The sequence below is a fragment of the Microcebus murinus genome, chromosome 14 (genome assembly GCF_040939455.1).
Source record: "Microcebus murinus isolate Inina chromosome 14, M.murinus_Inina_mat1.0, whole genome shotgun sequence".
Lineage (NCBI taxonomy): Eukaryota > Metazoa > Chordata > Mammalia > Primates > Cheirogaleidae > Microcebus > Microcebus murinus.
In genome coordinates this window covers 32,700,767-32,717,721 of record NC_134117.1, presented here as the reverse complement: position 1 = coordinate 32,717,721, position 16,955 = coordinate 32,700,767, and the positions used below count along the sequence as shown (strand labels likewise).

Genomic DNA, 16,955 nt, shown 5'->3' with positions numbered 1-16,955 from the left:
TATGGTTTGTATAGTTCTTCCCACACTTAAAGTAATTTAAAAAATATATATCTTTTTAGGGGGTACAAATTTGTGGACTGTACTTACTGCTGAGTAAAAGTTATTAATCTTGTGGTTAGCTTAACCAGGTGCTCTTATTCTGTCCCTTAAGTGAATGTAAATACAGATCATTTCTCTCTCTTTTCTCTAGCTGGTAAGTTTCTTTGGGGTAGGAAGAAGAAGAAAAAATCATGTCACTTAGGACTTTCTGTAGAAATAGCAGTTATTCTTCCTTATCTTCAACCCCCAAAAAATATTTTATCTTGGACACAAATAGCTAGTTAGACATTTTAGGCCAATGTAAATTGAATTATTGTGGAATGTTTATAGTTGTGATAAATAGGTCTAATAATTGCTTAATTGATTAATGATAGCTATGAATTCTTAGATGGTGACTTTTAAATTCTGTTGATACAGTTTTAAATGCATTATGCTGTTTTCTGAAATTCTGCTTTCAATTAACATTCAATTTTAGGCCCAGAAGCCTTACTTGGTACAACGGAGAGGAGCTGAATTTGCCTTGACAACTATAGTAAAGCATTTTGGTGATGAAATGGCAGTGAAGTTACCACATCTCTGGGATGCTATGGTTGGCCCATTGAAGAATACAATTGACATAAATAATTTTGGTATAACATTTTTTTGAGTTCAGTTTTTAACAAATTTCAGTGTATATTAAATATATCCTTATGAAATTAAAAATACCTATCTATCCCAGACCAACTGGCTAGTTTTGAAATGGAAGGTTGGTTTAAAAAAAAAAAATATATATATATACACACACACACACACACACATATATATATATTTATTTTCATGTTATTTGGTATATTTTTTTGCTTTTTATTTTTTCTATTATGTGTTTAAAAAGAGATTTGGACAGGTGCCGTAGCTTGTGCCTATAATACTGGCACACTGGGAGGCCAAGGAGGGAGGATCACTTGAGGCCAGGAGTTTGAGAGCCACCTAGGCTACATAGCAAGACCCGGTCTCTGTAAAAAATTAAAAAAAAAAAAAAGCTGGGCATGGTGGCTAAAGTAGAAAGATCACTTGAGCCAAGGAGTTTGAGGCTGCAGTGAGCTGTGATTGTGCCACTGCACCAGACTGGGTGATGGAACAAGACCCTATTTCTAGAAAAATTAAGTACATACAAAGAATAAAAAGATATTTGAAATAGATCATTATGTTAAACTTCTTTTGTTAAGTGCAGTACCCTAGCACTTAAATTAAGGTCATGGCATTTAATTTAACATTAAAAAGTAAGGCTGGCACGGTAGCTCATGCTTGTAATCCTAGTACTCTGGAAGGCTGAGGCAGGAGGATCCCTTGAGGTCAGAGTTTAAGACCAGCCTGAGGGAGAGTGATACACCCCGTCTCTAATAAAAATAGAAAAAATTAGCCAGGCGTGGTGGTGTGTGCCTGGAGTCCCAGCTACTCAGGAAACTGAGGCAAGAGGATCACTTAAGCCCAGGAGTTTGAGGTTGTAGTGAGCTATGAATGAAGCCACTGCACTCTACCCAGGGTGACAGAGTCTTGCTCTATCTAAAAAAAAAAAAAAAAAGGTAAAATTGACTCTCCTATGCTAGCTGGGGAGGCATTAAAAATTTTTGTGGCTCTGTAGCTTGAAAAATTATTTGCAAGATGATACAAACTTAAAACAATATATTTTAATAGATGGAAAGTCCCTCCTGGACAAGGGAGATGGCCCTGCTCAAGAATTGGTGAATTCTCTGCAAGTTTTTGAAACAGCAGCAGCTTCAATGGATTCCGAGCTTCATCCCTTGGTAACTAATTTGTGCAAGTGTAGCGTTTCTTCAAATAAAACAAGTGATCTTAAGGTTTGAAAAGTGCAACTTTGATGTCATGCCTAGTAATTGCTTTTTTCTTTCATGGTATACTAAACTAGATTCCTCCTTTACTGACAGTGCAACTCTTGTGGGCTTTGAGGTAAAGCTAAAGTTGAGTGCATGAATGATAGAAAACCCAATCTGGAAGCTTAACATATGGGGCAGTGGGGAAAAGGACTCTGATGACACAGAACCCAGGTATAAACAAGAAGAAAGTTGCAGCCCTGCTCATCCAGACCATCCTAATAATGTAGCACCAAGAAAGGAAGAGCACACATAATAAAACTTGTTTTCTAGATAAATATAGAGTTAGAAGGAAGTCACTTACCTAAGATGAAACTGGTCAGTGACATAAATAGAACACTGGTTTGTAATATTTTTTTTATTATTAAAATATTTCTTGGGACTAAAAATATATAGAAAAAATTAGCCGGGAATGGTGGCGCATGCCTTTAGTCCCAGTTACTCGGGAGGCTGAAGCAGAAGGATTGCTTAAGCCCAAGAATTTGAGGTTGCTGTGAGCTAGGCTGCCTCCAGGGCACTCTAGCCCAACCAACAGAGCAAGACTCTGTCTCAAAAAAATATGTATTTCTTAAAGGAATTAGGACAGAGGGAGGAGGAAAATAAACTAGAGAATTAATTATCTGGTTTTTCCATAGAAGACAGTATTATTATTTCCATATATCTATATAAGGAAGAGCTCTACAATGTACAGTGTTATAAAGGGTACTAGCACCAATTCTCCACTGTTACTTAATCTAAAAGGCAGAATCTAGGAGGGAGTAGAGAAGAATGTAGTTTTTCTGTGTGTAAAGTATATCCTTTTTCTGGTTTAAAATTCTGATTTACTATTAGTAGAGAATGATAGAGTACATCTGTATGCTGTTATCCTCCATGATTAACAGTATGCATTCAGCTGAACTGTAGGACTTGTCTGTAGACCAGCTACTTGGCTCTTAGCAACATTAATCCTAGCGTTCCAATTAGCATTTAATAATGAGATGTTATTGTAATGCTTTTGTGATCATAACACCTGTGGTAAGCCATGAAGTTAAAGTGGAAAATACCTACCAAAATAGGATGCTTAGGAAATAATGAGGAACACTCAATCCAATGAATAAAAATTATAAGAGCATAGTGACTCATGCCTGTAATCCTAGTACTTTGGGAGGCTGAGAAGGGAGGATTGCTTGAGGCCAACCTGCGCCATATGTGAGACCCCATCTGTACAAAAATAATAAAAATAAAGAAATTAACCAGGTGTGGTGGTAATCTCAGCCACTCTGGAAGCTAAGGCAGGAGTATTGCTTGAGCCTTGGAGTTTGGGGTTGCAATAAACTATGATGATGCCACTGTACTTTAACCTGGGTGACAGAGTGAGATCATGTCCTTCCCCATCCCACCCCCTAAAGGTACCTAAACCAGTGCTGCCAAATTTGGAGGAGGTTGGTGATGATTAGTACCATTTTCTCAGCCTCAGTAGGAGAATCTTGCAAATATCTTTTGATTTTTCTATTACTTTTAGAAAGAATTTAGTGTTTCTGGATGTCTAAGAGAGGATATAAGCAGGGGAGAAATTCGGCTCCTCTTCTTTTTCCTTTCTTTTTTGAAAGAATTATAATATTAATACCTTAGTTTGGATTTAGATCACTTTTCTGTTGAGGATGTTTTGACAGTAATGTTTTGAAGTATCTGTAGAATCACTTCAAATATTGAGAACTTCCCTGAACATGGGCTGTTTTAGTTACATTTTGAACAGTAAATTGTCTAATGAGAATTCTGATTGCTTTTAACTTTTTGTTTTAGTTGGTACAGCATTTGCCTCATCTTTATATGTGCCTCCAGTACCCCAGCACTGCAGTGAGGCACATGGCTGCTCGTTGTGTAGGCATCATGAGCAAAATAGCTACCATGGAAACAATGAATATTTTTTTGGAGAAGGTTCTTCCATGGCTGGGAGCGATTGATGACAATGTGAAACAAGAAGGAGCAATTGAAGCACTTGCCTGTATCCTTTTTTATTTTGACAAAATATTAGGAAATTGTATTCAGTTTACTTAAAGATGAGTAAAATAAAATTGATTTATTCAATTATGCATATAAATAACCTGACTTGTTCTGAAAGAAAACTTTCTTACATCTTACTTTGGAGTATTTTTATATTTTATTACAAATATACTTACATTTTACTATGAAAATTTTCACAAGGAAAGTTTGAAGAATTACTTTAAGAGATCTTTTTAGTAGGTAAAATAGTTTTATGTACTTTATGAACTATATTTACTAACCAATCTGCTTATTTGACTTATAATCAATGTTTTATTAATATTAAGTACTATGTATGTAGTCCCGGTGTTATAAACATTATGTTTCCAAAGTTTGTTCATTACTTGGGTGAAAAATGACCAAAATGTACTAGATAATTAGAAATATACACAGTCAAGCTCTTTGCTAAGGGTATGGCAGCAACTGACATTCTTTAACTTGACGACGTATCTGAAAGATACTTCTCAGATCGAGAAAGATGGATGAAGATCAAATCAGTAGAAACTCTGGTTCAAAAATGCTGAAGATTACAGGAGAACTGCGCTTACTAGGCCCACTATATCCAGTTGGTGATTGTCAAGATCCCGGTGGGAAATTTGAAATTAATTTTCAAGTGACACTGAGTTGTGCTCCCTTACTTACAATGTGATTTCCTTTTATTTTGACGTTTGAATTCTAGAACCTTGTAGGAATTTTTATACCCTCGCCCAAAAAAAATCTTATTAGTAAAACTTCCTCCAGGCGGTATCCTGGCACTATGGGAATCTTGCATGATACTACTATACCAGCAGTGCTGATGTAATCCTAGCACTCTGGGAGGCGGAGGCCAGTAGATCACTCAAGGTCAGGAGTTCGAAACCAGCCTGAGCAAGAGTGAGACACTATCTCTACTATAAATAGAAAGAAATTAATTGGCCAACTAAAAATATATATGGAGAAAAAATTAGCCAGGCATGGTGGCACATGCCTGTAGTCCCAGCTACCCAGGAGGCTGAGCCAGAAGGATTGCTTGAGCCCAGGAGATTGAGGTTGCTGTGAGCTAGGCTGATGCCACGGCACTCTAGCCCGGGCAACAGAGTGAGACTGTGTCTCAAAAAAAAAAAAAAAAAAAATTCCTCCAACCTTTCTCAGACAAAAAACATAATTTTATATTCTTAATCACTAGAAAGTTATATGATATTTTGAAAGGAACAACAAAGTGTGCAAATGCTGTTGTAATTGAATCTTAGGCCTTGAAGATCAGTCTATTCCCTCATAATGAGGCATCTTTTTAAAAGTTAACAATCTTGGTACATGAATTTTTTTGTGAAAACATCTCGTTTTGAAATTTCCTTAATCACTTACTTAGGTGTAATGGAACAACTAGACGTTGGCACTGTTCCATATATTGTCCTTTTAGTTGTTCCTGTTTTGGGAAGAATGAGTGATCAGACAGACAGTGTAAGATTTATGGCTACGCAGTGTTTTGCAACACTAATTAGGCTTATGCCTCTTGAGGTAAGTTGAAGATACTTGGTTTATAGACTTAATATTTTCTGTAACTCTATCCATAATAATTGTAACCCTTTTTACGAATATATCAGGGTTTTTTTAAAAAGCATTATTTCAGAAATATTTATAAACGTTAAGATTTTATACTTTAATAGGTACTTTAAAAAAAAGAGGGTTTTAATTTAAGTAAAACAAAAAATCAGACACTATGGTTCCTGAAAGAATGATAATTCATTGATGCTCTTTTAGAAATAGAATTGTTGCTGAGTTTCTCTGGTAGCATCTAGGTAAAGATTCTGGGCTGAAATTTGTATGAAAGATACATTTTAGAGATGGTAATTAAAACTGTAAAAAGGAAATAAAGTCTGTGTGGGAGTATGAAGCAAGAAGACTAAAAGAGTGATGTTGGAGAATTTTGGAGTACATTCGTAAATGATGTGTGGCCAGTGTTGGAAATAGAAGTGTCTTTAAGCAAGGGAAGAGCCAGGATCCTGTCACTGAGCTGCTTATAATATTTTGATGGGATTTATGTAATTTAAGAAATAGTAGATATGCACATTATCCATGTGTATCATGTATGAGTATTTCCTTTATATTGCTGAATAGTATTCCATTGTATGGACATAATACATTTTGTTTATCCATTCACCAGTTGATTTATATTTGGATTGTTACCAGTTTAGCTATTATGAAAAATGCTACTATGAATATGCATTTTATAATTCTTTGTGTGGATGTACCTTTTTATTTCTTTTGAGTAAGTACTTAGGAAGAAATTGCTAGGTCATATGGTAAGTTTGTTAACTTTTTAAGAAACTACCAAACTGTTTCCCAGAATAACTATCATTTTACATTCCTACCAGCAAAGTATGAGTAGAAATTGGATAACCTCTTTGAAAAAAAGTTTGACTGTGCCTGGTAAAGTTGAAGATACCCATCCTAATAACCTCTCAAATCCATTCTATGTATATACATACCCTAGAGAAACTCAACACATGTAGCAAGACATATTTTCAAGAATATTTATTACAACAATAAAAGTCAGTCAAATGATTACCTCTAGGGGAAAGGATAGGAGGCTATGATTGGGAAGGAGCATGTGGAATCTTCTAGGGTGATGGCAGAGCTATTTTTCTTGATCTGGTTTTATAATTTTTTTTTTTTTTTTTTTTTTTTGAGACAGAGTCTCGCTTTGTTGCCCAGGCTAGAGTGAGTGCCGTGGTGTCAGCCTAGCTCACAGCAACCTCAAACTCCTGGGCTCAAGCGATCCTTCTGTCTCAGCCTCCCAAGTAGCTGGGACTACAGGCATGTGCCACCAAGCCCGGCTAATTTTTTCTATATATATTAGTTGGCCAATTAGTTTCTTTCTATTTATAGTAGAGACGGGGTCTCGCTCTTGCTCAGGCTGGTTTCGAACTCCTGACCTCGAGCAATCCGCCCGCCTCGGCCTCCCAGAGAGCTAGGATTACAGGCGTGGTTTTATAATTTTTTTAACTGCTCATTTTTTCTATATTTCTTTGCATGTATATTTTATTTCACATGAAAAAGTGTTAATATAACCACCATCACAACAAAAACAGATAACAGACTTTGGTGTCATTTCCAGAATTTTTTCCATCCTCTGTTTCCTAGATCTTATTCAAATTCTTTTTAACTCCTGGGCTTTGCATTATAGTACCTGTAAACTAATGGGTTGTACTTAGTTCCCTTGGCTCTTATTTAGCTTTGAAATGAATAGCAATGGAAAGGCAGTATGTGTTCCTTAAGCAAAGGAAATGATGAAAGCAGTTTTAAGAAAATCAATTTAATAGCTGCTTGAATGTGGATTGAAATTGCTGTAGGACAGAGCCCAGATATACTGTGAGGTGATAAAGGGTCTAAACTACAAGGCTAGCAATAAGCTTTTGGGGTTGTTTTTTTGTTGTTGCTGTTTGTTTGTTTGTTCAGGGAGAATAACAGTAATTAACAGATTGACAAAGAGAAGAGATTTTCAACTTTAAATATTGAGAAAAGATTAGTAAGGCTCACATTGATAGATGTGAAAATTATGAGAATATGATACAGATTTTGCTTCTGGCCATGATGGAAAACCAGGGACCAGATTTTTCCTCTGACCTTAACTAGACAACCAGACAAAATGTATCAAACAATGGTTTTCAGACATCAGAAAGTAGTCAACACTGGATAGTGATCCATGAGAGGAGGGAAACAAATGAAGTGCTTTTTTAGCTTATTGCGTGGAGCAAGTTTCTAAGCCATAGTATAGACAAGGGAAACCCGAAGAGAGCTCAAGAAGTAGTCTTGCTGTGTTGAATAGTCAGAGTTGGAGGAAGAGAGGATGGCTAGAATTTGCAAGAATAGTACCTGAGAGGAGATAACTGCACAGAGAGAAAGCTCCAGAGGTCCACAGAGGGATTTCCTCAAGTATTTGGCTGAGTATTCATCTGCATGTATGTATAAAAAAGCTTTTGAGGGTGGGGAAAGAATCACTGGAATGGAATAGGTGAGCTCACACAGGGTCAGGAATAGTTTGTACAAGACTTTCTACCATATAGAGTATCAAGTATTTTCCTTAGAAGCATATTACCTCAGTAATGGGGCCAAATTATCACTTGACAAAAGGCTGATTTGAACCTACCTCGACAAACTTGAAAGAAAGCCTTAAAAGGATCTAATTAATTTCAACTAACTTAACTTCCCAGAGAAAAAGGCCCAAAATATATAATGGAATATATGTTTTTTAAAAAACATCCAGTACCCAACCACATAAAACTTATGATGTTTGACATCCACCAAAAAATTTCTGGGCATGAAAATATGTCCAATAACCAGAAGAAAAATCAGTTAATGGAAATAGACCCTGAAATGACCCAGATAATAGAATTAGTAGACAAGGACATTAAAACATACTTCTGAATGTTCAAGAAAATAGAGGAAAGCATGAGTGTGATGAGGAGCAAAATAGAGGATATAAGAATGACCCAGACTCTGTCTCAAAAAAAACCCAAGTTGAAATTGTAGAAATGAAAAATACAATTATAAATAAAAATACTGGATTTAACTAATAGCAGATTAAACACTGTGGAAGAAAATATTATTGTATTTGAAGACAAAGCAATAGAAACCAGAATGTCATGTAAGTTCATTCCTGTTCCTCTTTATCTTTATGATCTTTGTTAAGTCTTCATAGGAAAAATCATGTACTTTTCTGAAATATATACTATCAAGGAATCAGGGAATATCAACCAGGGATTTTGATATAAGCTCTAATTTCCTGCACTATTATTAGTAACTTTTGCTGAATTTTATGGGAATCAGCAAAGGAGACACTCACAAAGGGCTTCCTGGTATAAACAATATTTATGACTCTTGGGTTTAGGGTTGCATTGTTAGGGAATGGACCTAGTTATATAGCCATATGTCTTGTCATTTCTTAAAAGTTGCATGAAGATAAATATATGAAGATTTTGCCTGTAATCCCAGCACTCTGGGAGGCTGAGGTGGGAGGATTGCTTCAGCTCAGGAGTTTGAGATCAGCCTGAACAAGAGCAAGACCCCTGTCTCTACTAAAAAATAGAAGAAATTAGCCAGACAAATAAAAATCTAGATAGAAAAAATTAGCTGGGCATGGTGGCGCATGGTTGTAGTCCCAGCTACTTGGAAGGCTGAGGCAAGAAAATTGCTTGAACCCGGGAGTTTGAGGTTCCTGTGAGCTGGGCTAACACCCCAGCACTCTGGCCCGGGCAACAGAGCAAGACTCTGTCTCAAAAAAAAAAAAAAACACCAAAGAGTTTCTGTTTATGATATTTTCTGTAATAGAAATTGAAACTGGAAAATTTTTAAAGCATTCATTTAAATAACAAGCCCATTACATATTATAATTAGTTTTTTCAATAAAAACTATTTTCTAAAACAATAAATTAGAAGAGTGGCATTGTTTTATATTTTTGCAAATCTCTTAGGTCTGGTTTAATGGTAGAGAGCTGGAGTCTTGTATTTGCTTGGGCATTTAATCTGTTGCAATATGTTGTTTTGGTTGAGGTATATGAAAAAAGTCCAGCCTCATAGAGATTAGGTAGTGAGAAAAGGGAGCAGTATTTTGACAGCCTTCTCAAATAATTGTGGATAGTCTTTTATCTGATAGCATACCAAAACTTGAAAAAAGAGTTTATTGAGTGCAATGTAGAATCTAAAATCCTATCAATGAACATTTCATACTCTCCTTCTCTCTTTTATACTCTCTTAAAATTCATTGGTTTGTCTTATAATTTTAAATGGATCTTTTACCCATGTTTTATAACATTATACATGGGTCATTTGGAAAATATTGGTTCACTGAGTTAAATAAATCTTCCATAGGTGTAACATTTCATTATATAATATTTTTTTAAATGTTTGTTAATTTCACCAGCAAAAGTTCTTTTAATTGGGAAGCTGTCAATTTCTCTTAAAAACTTGAATTTTATCACTAGCACCAAGTGATGTCTGTTGTTTTCCTTGAGGTGACACGTTTAGTTTTGAAAAAAATTTCAGCCATATACCAGTCAGAATAACCATAGTTTTCCAGTCCTTTCAAATAAAATGTTATTTCAGAAAAAGTAGCTGTGTTAATGTACTTTCTGTCTCCTGGGCCAAATATGTGTAAAGAGGATAAGTATCGTCTGATGTTTCCAAGTTTAGGAATCATAAATCTTTTAAGAATATGATAAATAAGGCCGTGCGAGGTGGCTCACACCTGTGATCCTAACACTCTGGGAGGCTGAGGCGGGCGGATTGCTCAAGGTCAGGAGTTCAAAGCCAGCCTGAGCAAGAGCGAGACCCCGTCTCTACTATAAATAGAAAGAAATCAATTGGCCAACTAATATATATAGAAAAAATTAGCCGGGCATGGTGGCGCATGCCTGTAGTCCCAGCTACTCGAGAGGCTGAGGCAGCAGGATTGCATGAGCCCAGGAGTTTGAGGTTGCTGTGAGCTAGGCTGATGCCATGGCACTCACTCTAGCCTGGGCAACAAAGCGAGACTCTGTCTCAAAAAAAAAAAAAAGAATATGATAAATCAGCCAATGAAGGGCCATAAAGTTGGATACATCCAGGATGGATATATAAACACTACAGAGTTTGTCAAGGAAATTTTTGGAGTATTGAAGACTAGATTTTTTTTTTTTAATGGCCAGTTCAGCTCAAATTTTAAACAATCTTATAAGTGCTTTTCCTCAATATATTGTACTTTGACAAACAGCATGAGTGCTTTATATGTACTTCATATTTAGCGTCACAGAATGTTAAAAAGATTTGCACTTAAGGATTGAGATTTAATAAAATTAATCATTTTTACTGCTTTATCAAGGACATTCTTAAGTAAAACTGGCTGTTTGAAAAAAATGCATGGCTGTGAGGAATACAATGGCTACTAGTACATTGTGGTGCCATTGCCTTCTTTCAGAGGCACATAACTTTTGTACCGTTGATGCAGATGTCACTACACTGAAAAAAGCAAATAATGTTTTCCTTTTACTATACATGAAATAATTGAGAAGGTCTTGGGGCTCCATAGGGGCCCTGCAGACCACATTTTGAGACCCAATACCTTTCTGTATCAGAACACTAAAATTGGCAAGCACTAGTAACAGCATTTAATTTAAAATAAACTATCCAACTTTATTTGCCTTTTTATCAAATAATGTATGATGTGGGAAAATTAAGTTGTAGCTTATGATCTTTAAAATATCTCAAATGTGTTTACTTACTAGTCTAACTGTAGCACTTTCAATATTTGTCCAATTCTTTAAACTTGTTTGTCTTCAAGTTTCTAAAAGTATACAATTTTTGGATTTCTTTTTTCTGTGTATTTTTGTTTTGATAAGACTTGAAATTATTTTATATATCTGTGGATAAAAAAATTGGGAGTAGTTTTAAAACACCTTTAAATCATTTTAGGCAGGCATTCCAGATCCCCCAAATATGTCAGAAGAATTAATCCAATTGAAAGCGAAGGAGCGACACTTTTTGGAGCAATTGTTAGATGGGAAAAAGTTGGAAAATTATAAAATTCCAGTACCAATCAATGCTGAACTCAGAAAATATCAGCAGGTAAGTTTTATACTTAGCTTATAAATATGAATAGTGATTTCTCCTTTCAGATATACCTTGAAGAATTTTAAAAATTGATTTAGGGCTGGATGCAGTGGCTCACACCTATAATTCCAGCACTGTGAGAGGCCAAGGCAAGAGGATCTCTTGAGGCCAGGGGTTCAAGACTAGCCTGGGCAACATAGTAGGATCTGAGTTTCTACAAAAAATTTAAAAATTAGCTTTGTGGCATGGTGGCACATGCCTGTAGTCTCCACTCCTAGGAAGGCTGAGGTGAGAGGATTTCATGAGCCCACGAGGTTGAGGCTGCAGTGAGCTATGATTTCACCACTGCACTCTATCCTGGGCAACAGGGAGACTCCATCTCTTAAAAAAAAAAAAAAAAAACAGATTTAGTAAAACCTTGTGTTTGGTGTTTTATACCCATTTATTTCTTTTTGCCTGTATAAAGATTTTTGGTCTGTGCAAACATGTTTTTTATAAGAAAATTTTCGTGATCTGTTCATGTGTATCATTTTTCTCTTTCTCCCCAACTTTACAGGATGGTGTGAACTGGTTAGCATTTCTTAATAAGTATAAACTTCATGGAATTCTGTGTGATGACATGGGTTTAGGGAAAACTTTACAGTCCATCTGCATCCTAGCAGGAGATCATTGCCACAGGTAATTAAAAATGTTATTTTAAAATAAGGTTTCCAGGTTCTGAGAAATGTAAACAAGCTGTTTAATTTATTGTGTTTTGCTGTTATAAAGGGCCCAGGAATATGCAAGATCAAAATTGGCAGAATGTATGCCACTTCCTTCTTTGGTGGTTTGTCCACCAACGTTAACAGGTCATTGGGTGGATGAAGTGGGTAAATTTTGCTCCAGAGAATATCTCAATCCATTACACTATACTGGGCCTCCTACTGAACGAATAAGGTAAGAACTACACAACAACAACAAAATGTTTAATCTTTTGTCTTAAATAGTTTGGAAGAATAAAATGTATTAAAAACAAATTCTAATTAGCTGCTTTGGTTGTAAGACATAGAAACTTATTCAACTTATTTAAGAAAAGTGAGTATACTTTGGAAAGATATAATCAGTGACACATATCAGATGTCAGGATCTTTAGCAGTTGTACAATCAGTTGGGCTCTCTAAGTGTTGGAGCTGGGAAATTAATCAGGAACCAAAGTCATTCTGTGTGCTCCTTTTGGGAGCCTGTAACTATAGCATCTCCTTGGTGCTTCTGTTGTAGTCTCATTCTCTACCCACTTCCCTGAGTTTTTCTTTGAGCCCTTCATGGTAACACGTAGCTGCAATTCCAGCTACTCAGGAGGCTGAGGCAGGAGGATTGCTGGAGCCCAAGAGTTTTGAGTCCAGCCTAGACAACATAGTGAGCCCCCTACCTCCTGTCTCTTTAAAAAAAAAAAAAAAAAAAAAGTATTTCCCTTTACTCTGCTTCCCTTCTCTTTCCCTCTCCCCAAAAGTACTTTTAGTTCACAATGGCTGCTGTAGCTGCCCTGCTGTCATGGCAGCACTAGAGTTCTTTTAGCCTTACCTGTTAATTAGTATATTTCTTATATTCCTAACTATAGATTTGGAACAGCAGAAGCTCATTGATTTTAGTTTATTTTTCAAAGATTGGATAGTCAGGCCGGGCGCTCACACCTGTAATCCTAGCACTCTGGGCGGCTGAGGCAGGAGGATTGCTCAAGATCAGGAGTTCAAAACCAGCCTGAGCAAGAGTGAGACCTTGTCTCTACTAAAAATAGAAAGAAATTAATTGGACAGCTAAAAATATATAGAGAAGGAATTAGCTGGGCATGATGGCACATGCCTGTAGTCCCAGCTACTCGGGAGGCTGTGGCAGGAGGATTGCTTGAGCCCAGGAGTTTGAGGTTCTGTGATCTAGGCTGACACCCCGACACTCTAGCCTGGGCAACAGAGTGATACTCTGTCTCAAAACAAAAAGATTGGATAGTCATAGGTTAGTCCATAGATTTGCTGCACATCTGTATTAATACAGATATAATAATATTAACTATTATTAAATGTTATTAAAATTTTTAGTTTTAGTATTAGCACTTACTGGCTAGGCACTATTCTAAGAAGTTTTAAATTATTATAAAATTGTGTATTCTCAGTCATACCTTATGAGGTATGAGTATTGTTATTTCAATTTTGAGATAAGCAGTCTAAAGCATGGGGCCTGGGTCCAAGGTCACTCAGCCAATAAGTGGGCAAGATGAGGGTTTGAATGCAGGTAGCTCATAAGCTTGCCCCCCCCCCTTTTTTTAAGGTATGGAGTCTCACTCTGTCACCCAGGCTGCAATGCAGCAACATAGTCATATAGCTCACTGCAGCCTTGAATTCCTGGGCTCAGTGATCCTTTTGCCTCAGCCTCCCAAGGAGCTGAGATTATAGGTGCAAGCTACCACACCCAGCAAAAGCTTATACTCTTGAGCAGTTTGCCAGAGTGCCTCTTAGTTAGAATTCATTAATTTGTAAGTGATAGAAATTCAACTCAAACTAGCTTAAGCAAACAAGAAATTCATTATATACTTTCTTGAGAATTTCAGACATGGATTTTTGCTTCACACACATTCACTCTTCCTCCCCATACATAACTTATTGTATAGGTCTCTACTGAACTTCATCTACAGTTGGTAAATAAGATGACCATGGGTAGTCCCAGGCCTGCATTCTCCTAGCTTGGCAACTATAGTAAACAGATCTTCTCTCCCCAATCATGAATATATCAATACTGAAGATAACTGGCTGTCCTCGTTTGTGCCATGCCCCTAAACCAGCCTTTGTGATCAGGGGATAAGATATTGTATTGTGAATACCTCAGTCTAGTTCAAATGCTTCATCTCTGATGATTATGGGGACATATAATTGACAGTTCATCCCACTTCTGTGCTCCCTAAAACAACATGGGGGGTAGGTAAAGGAATAGTGCTCCCAAGGGAAAGATATTGGCAAATAGAGTTAAAATGTCCACCACATTTTCAGTCTTGTGCTCATCTCTTTTCTGATCAGACTGAGTAAGGCAACATGGCCAAATCATGAGAGGAGTGGCCTTTCAACTAGAAGGGTCATGCATATAGAGTAAGCAGAAGGGAATGCTGGGCTTAGGAGGTGTATTGAAAGCATCTTATACAATGGTAGCTATAGTTTCACCTTTAAAATTGTGTTAAAAACTTTTCAGAGTCTCTGTTTCCAATTTTATTTATTTTTTAAATAAAGGTTACAGCACCAAGTAAAAAGGCACAATCTGATAGTGGCTTCATATGATGTTGTGAGGAATGACATAGATTTCTTTAGGTAAGAATTAAAATTTTTTTCTTTAGAAAAACTTAAATTTGAAGTGTCTTAATATCTTCCTACTTTAAAGATTCTTCATAGAGTTCTGATATATAGTAAAGGATACTGAAATTTTCTATTTATTCTCCCTTAGAAATATTAAATTTAACTACTGTATTCTTGATGAAGGCCATGTCATCAAAAATGGAAAAACAAAATTGTCAAAAGCAGTAAAACAACTGACTGCTAATTATAGGATTATTCTTTCTGGAACACCAATCCAGGTAATTATTTACTATTCCCTTTTTTTTTTTTTAAATATTTGCCAGGTAGAGAGTAGGTTTGGCATTTGGCGGTGAATTAGAGTTTTCTTTAGTTTATAGAGATGATAATTTTCTAGTAATCATGTTGCTTGTTTAATGGTTCATTTGGCATATAGCAGTATCTGTATATATACTGTATATATACAGTATATATATGTGTATATATATACACACAGTATATACAGTCTGTATATATACAGTATAACAGACCATGTTTTAAAAGTCATAATTAGCTGGGGGCAATGGCACATGCCTATAGTCTCAGCTACTTGAGAGGCTGAGAAAAGGATCACTGAGCCCAGGAGTTCAAGGCTATGGTGTGCTGTCATCATACCTGTGAATAGCCACTATGCTCCAGCCTGAGCAACATAGACCCTGTGTCTAATAAATAAAATTTTAAAAATTAAGTCATATTTAAAATATAATTTTAGGCTATGTAAATAGAAGTCTTGTGTCTAAAGTATGAAAGATGTAAGTCAGACTCTAATCCACACTGGTCATTCTCCTTTTGTAGTGATATGCCGCAATCTAATTTAACATTGAAAAGCTAGAGTAGAGGTGAATCATCATATAGTACATGTGTGAATACCAGATATCAGGAGGAAGTTGAAGGGACATGATTATAGAGTTTATCTTAGAAAAAGGAAGGATATGGGTAGTATGTAGATATCTTCAGATGCTTTTGAAAGATTTTGTTGTCATCCAGAGGAATTAGTTGCAAATGTTCACGTTTAACTTGGATAGCAAACTCTGGTAGGAAGATGCTCCCCTCAGTCATTCTCCAGTTAGTGGAGGAGTAAATGCCAAGTGACCACCAAGATTCCTTCCAACTCTAAAAAAAAATTGGTGGTTCTTCATTTATGTACTTATTTTTCTTTTAAATTTATTTTTGGTGATGGACTGATTATTATAAGGGTTAGTGTTTTGTCCATTAAGTGAGCTCTGTGGATTTTAGTAACCACAAGAGATAAACTTAATTATAAGCTTTTCTAAATTTATGAAAAAAATTTTAAAGTATTTTTAGAAGTGAAAAAGCCTATTTAGACTTGAATTATCAAGATTTATTATGCTTCAATTTAAAGTTATATGGAAATGTCACAGTAATTTAAAATAGGTTATTGCTTTTAATTGGTTCAGACATCAAAAGAAGTTTTTTGGTTTTTATTTGTGGGCTTAAAGGCACTTCTTTTTCCCCCTACCTGAGTAATTTGGCTATAAAGCCATAAGGTAGCTTTTTAAACTGCAATGCCATGGGGACCCAGTGTCAGGGGGCAGAGCCTGAGTAAGATTAGAAGAGCATCTGAATGGGAGGACGGCCCAACATGCTGCGCTGGAGCCAGGGTGAGGAGGGCTTCTGGAAAGGGAGCTGGGGAAGCAGCATGTGCCTTAGGACACCTATGGGGAAAGGTTATCCAAAATGAAAAGGTGCTGATTTCTTTTTCTTTTTTTCCATTAAACTTTACCTGTAGAATTGGAAAGAATCTGTGCCTTTGCCTTAGGACTCATAAATACTGGGAGGACTTATAACCAAACTCCTCGAGGTTTTTTATTGGTGGTGAAGGTAGTGATAGTGGCTAAATTCCTTAAATCTTGCTATTAATTTGAAGGTCAAAGATAAAAGAATCAGGAACTTATCTTTCTGCTCTTCTATTTACTACTTCATATATGCCAACAATAGGGTATAACACTGTAGACCAAGATTTATTCTGGTGGTGGAGACTTGAGGATTTCCCCCAAATAAGATTGAATATTTTCTCCAAGGATACCGACCTTAATTTTACCCATTAAAATGAAGACTCAAACCATATACCTAAAAATGTAGTGAT

General features: G+C 36.2%; 1 protein-coding gene across 1 annotated transcript in view; it reads left to right on the top strand.

Annotated features, from left to right (window-relative positions):
- The window catches only part of BTAF1 (B-TFIID TATA-box binding protein associated factor 1), a 91,128-nt gene that overhangs the window by 57,933 nt on the left and 16,240 nt on the right, over positions 1 to 16,955 (top strand). Inside the window, exons 22-30 of the mRNA XM_076009983.1 lie at positions 515 to 668; positions 1,714 to 1,823; positions 3,693 to 3,894; positions 5,281 to 5,429; positions 11,361 to 11,513; positions 12,055 to 12,176; positions 12,267 to 12,434; positions 14,750 to 14,827; positions 14,961 to 15,090. Coding sequence (XP_075866098.1) covers positions 515 to 668; positions 1,714 to 1,823; positions 3,693 to 3,894; positions 5,281 to 5,429; positions 11,361 to 11,513; positions 12,055 to 12,176; positions 12,267 to 12,434; positions 14,750 to 14,827; positions 14,961 to 15,090 — 1,266 coding nt within the window. The remainder of the gene's footprint in view (positions 1 to 514; positions 669 to 1,713; positions 1,824 to 3,692; positions 3,895 to 5,280; positions 5,430 to 11,360; positions 11,514 to 12,054; positions 12,177 to 12,266; positions 12,435 to 14,749; positions 14,828 to 14,960; positions 15,091 to 16,955) is intronic.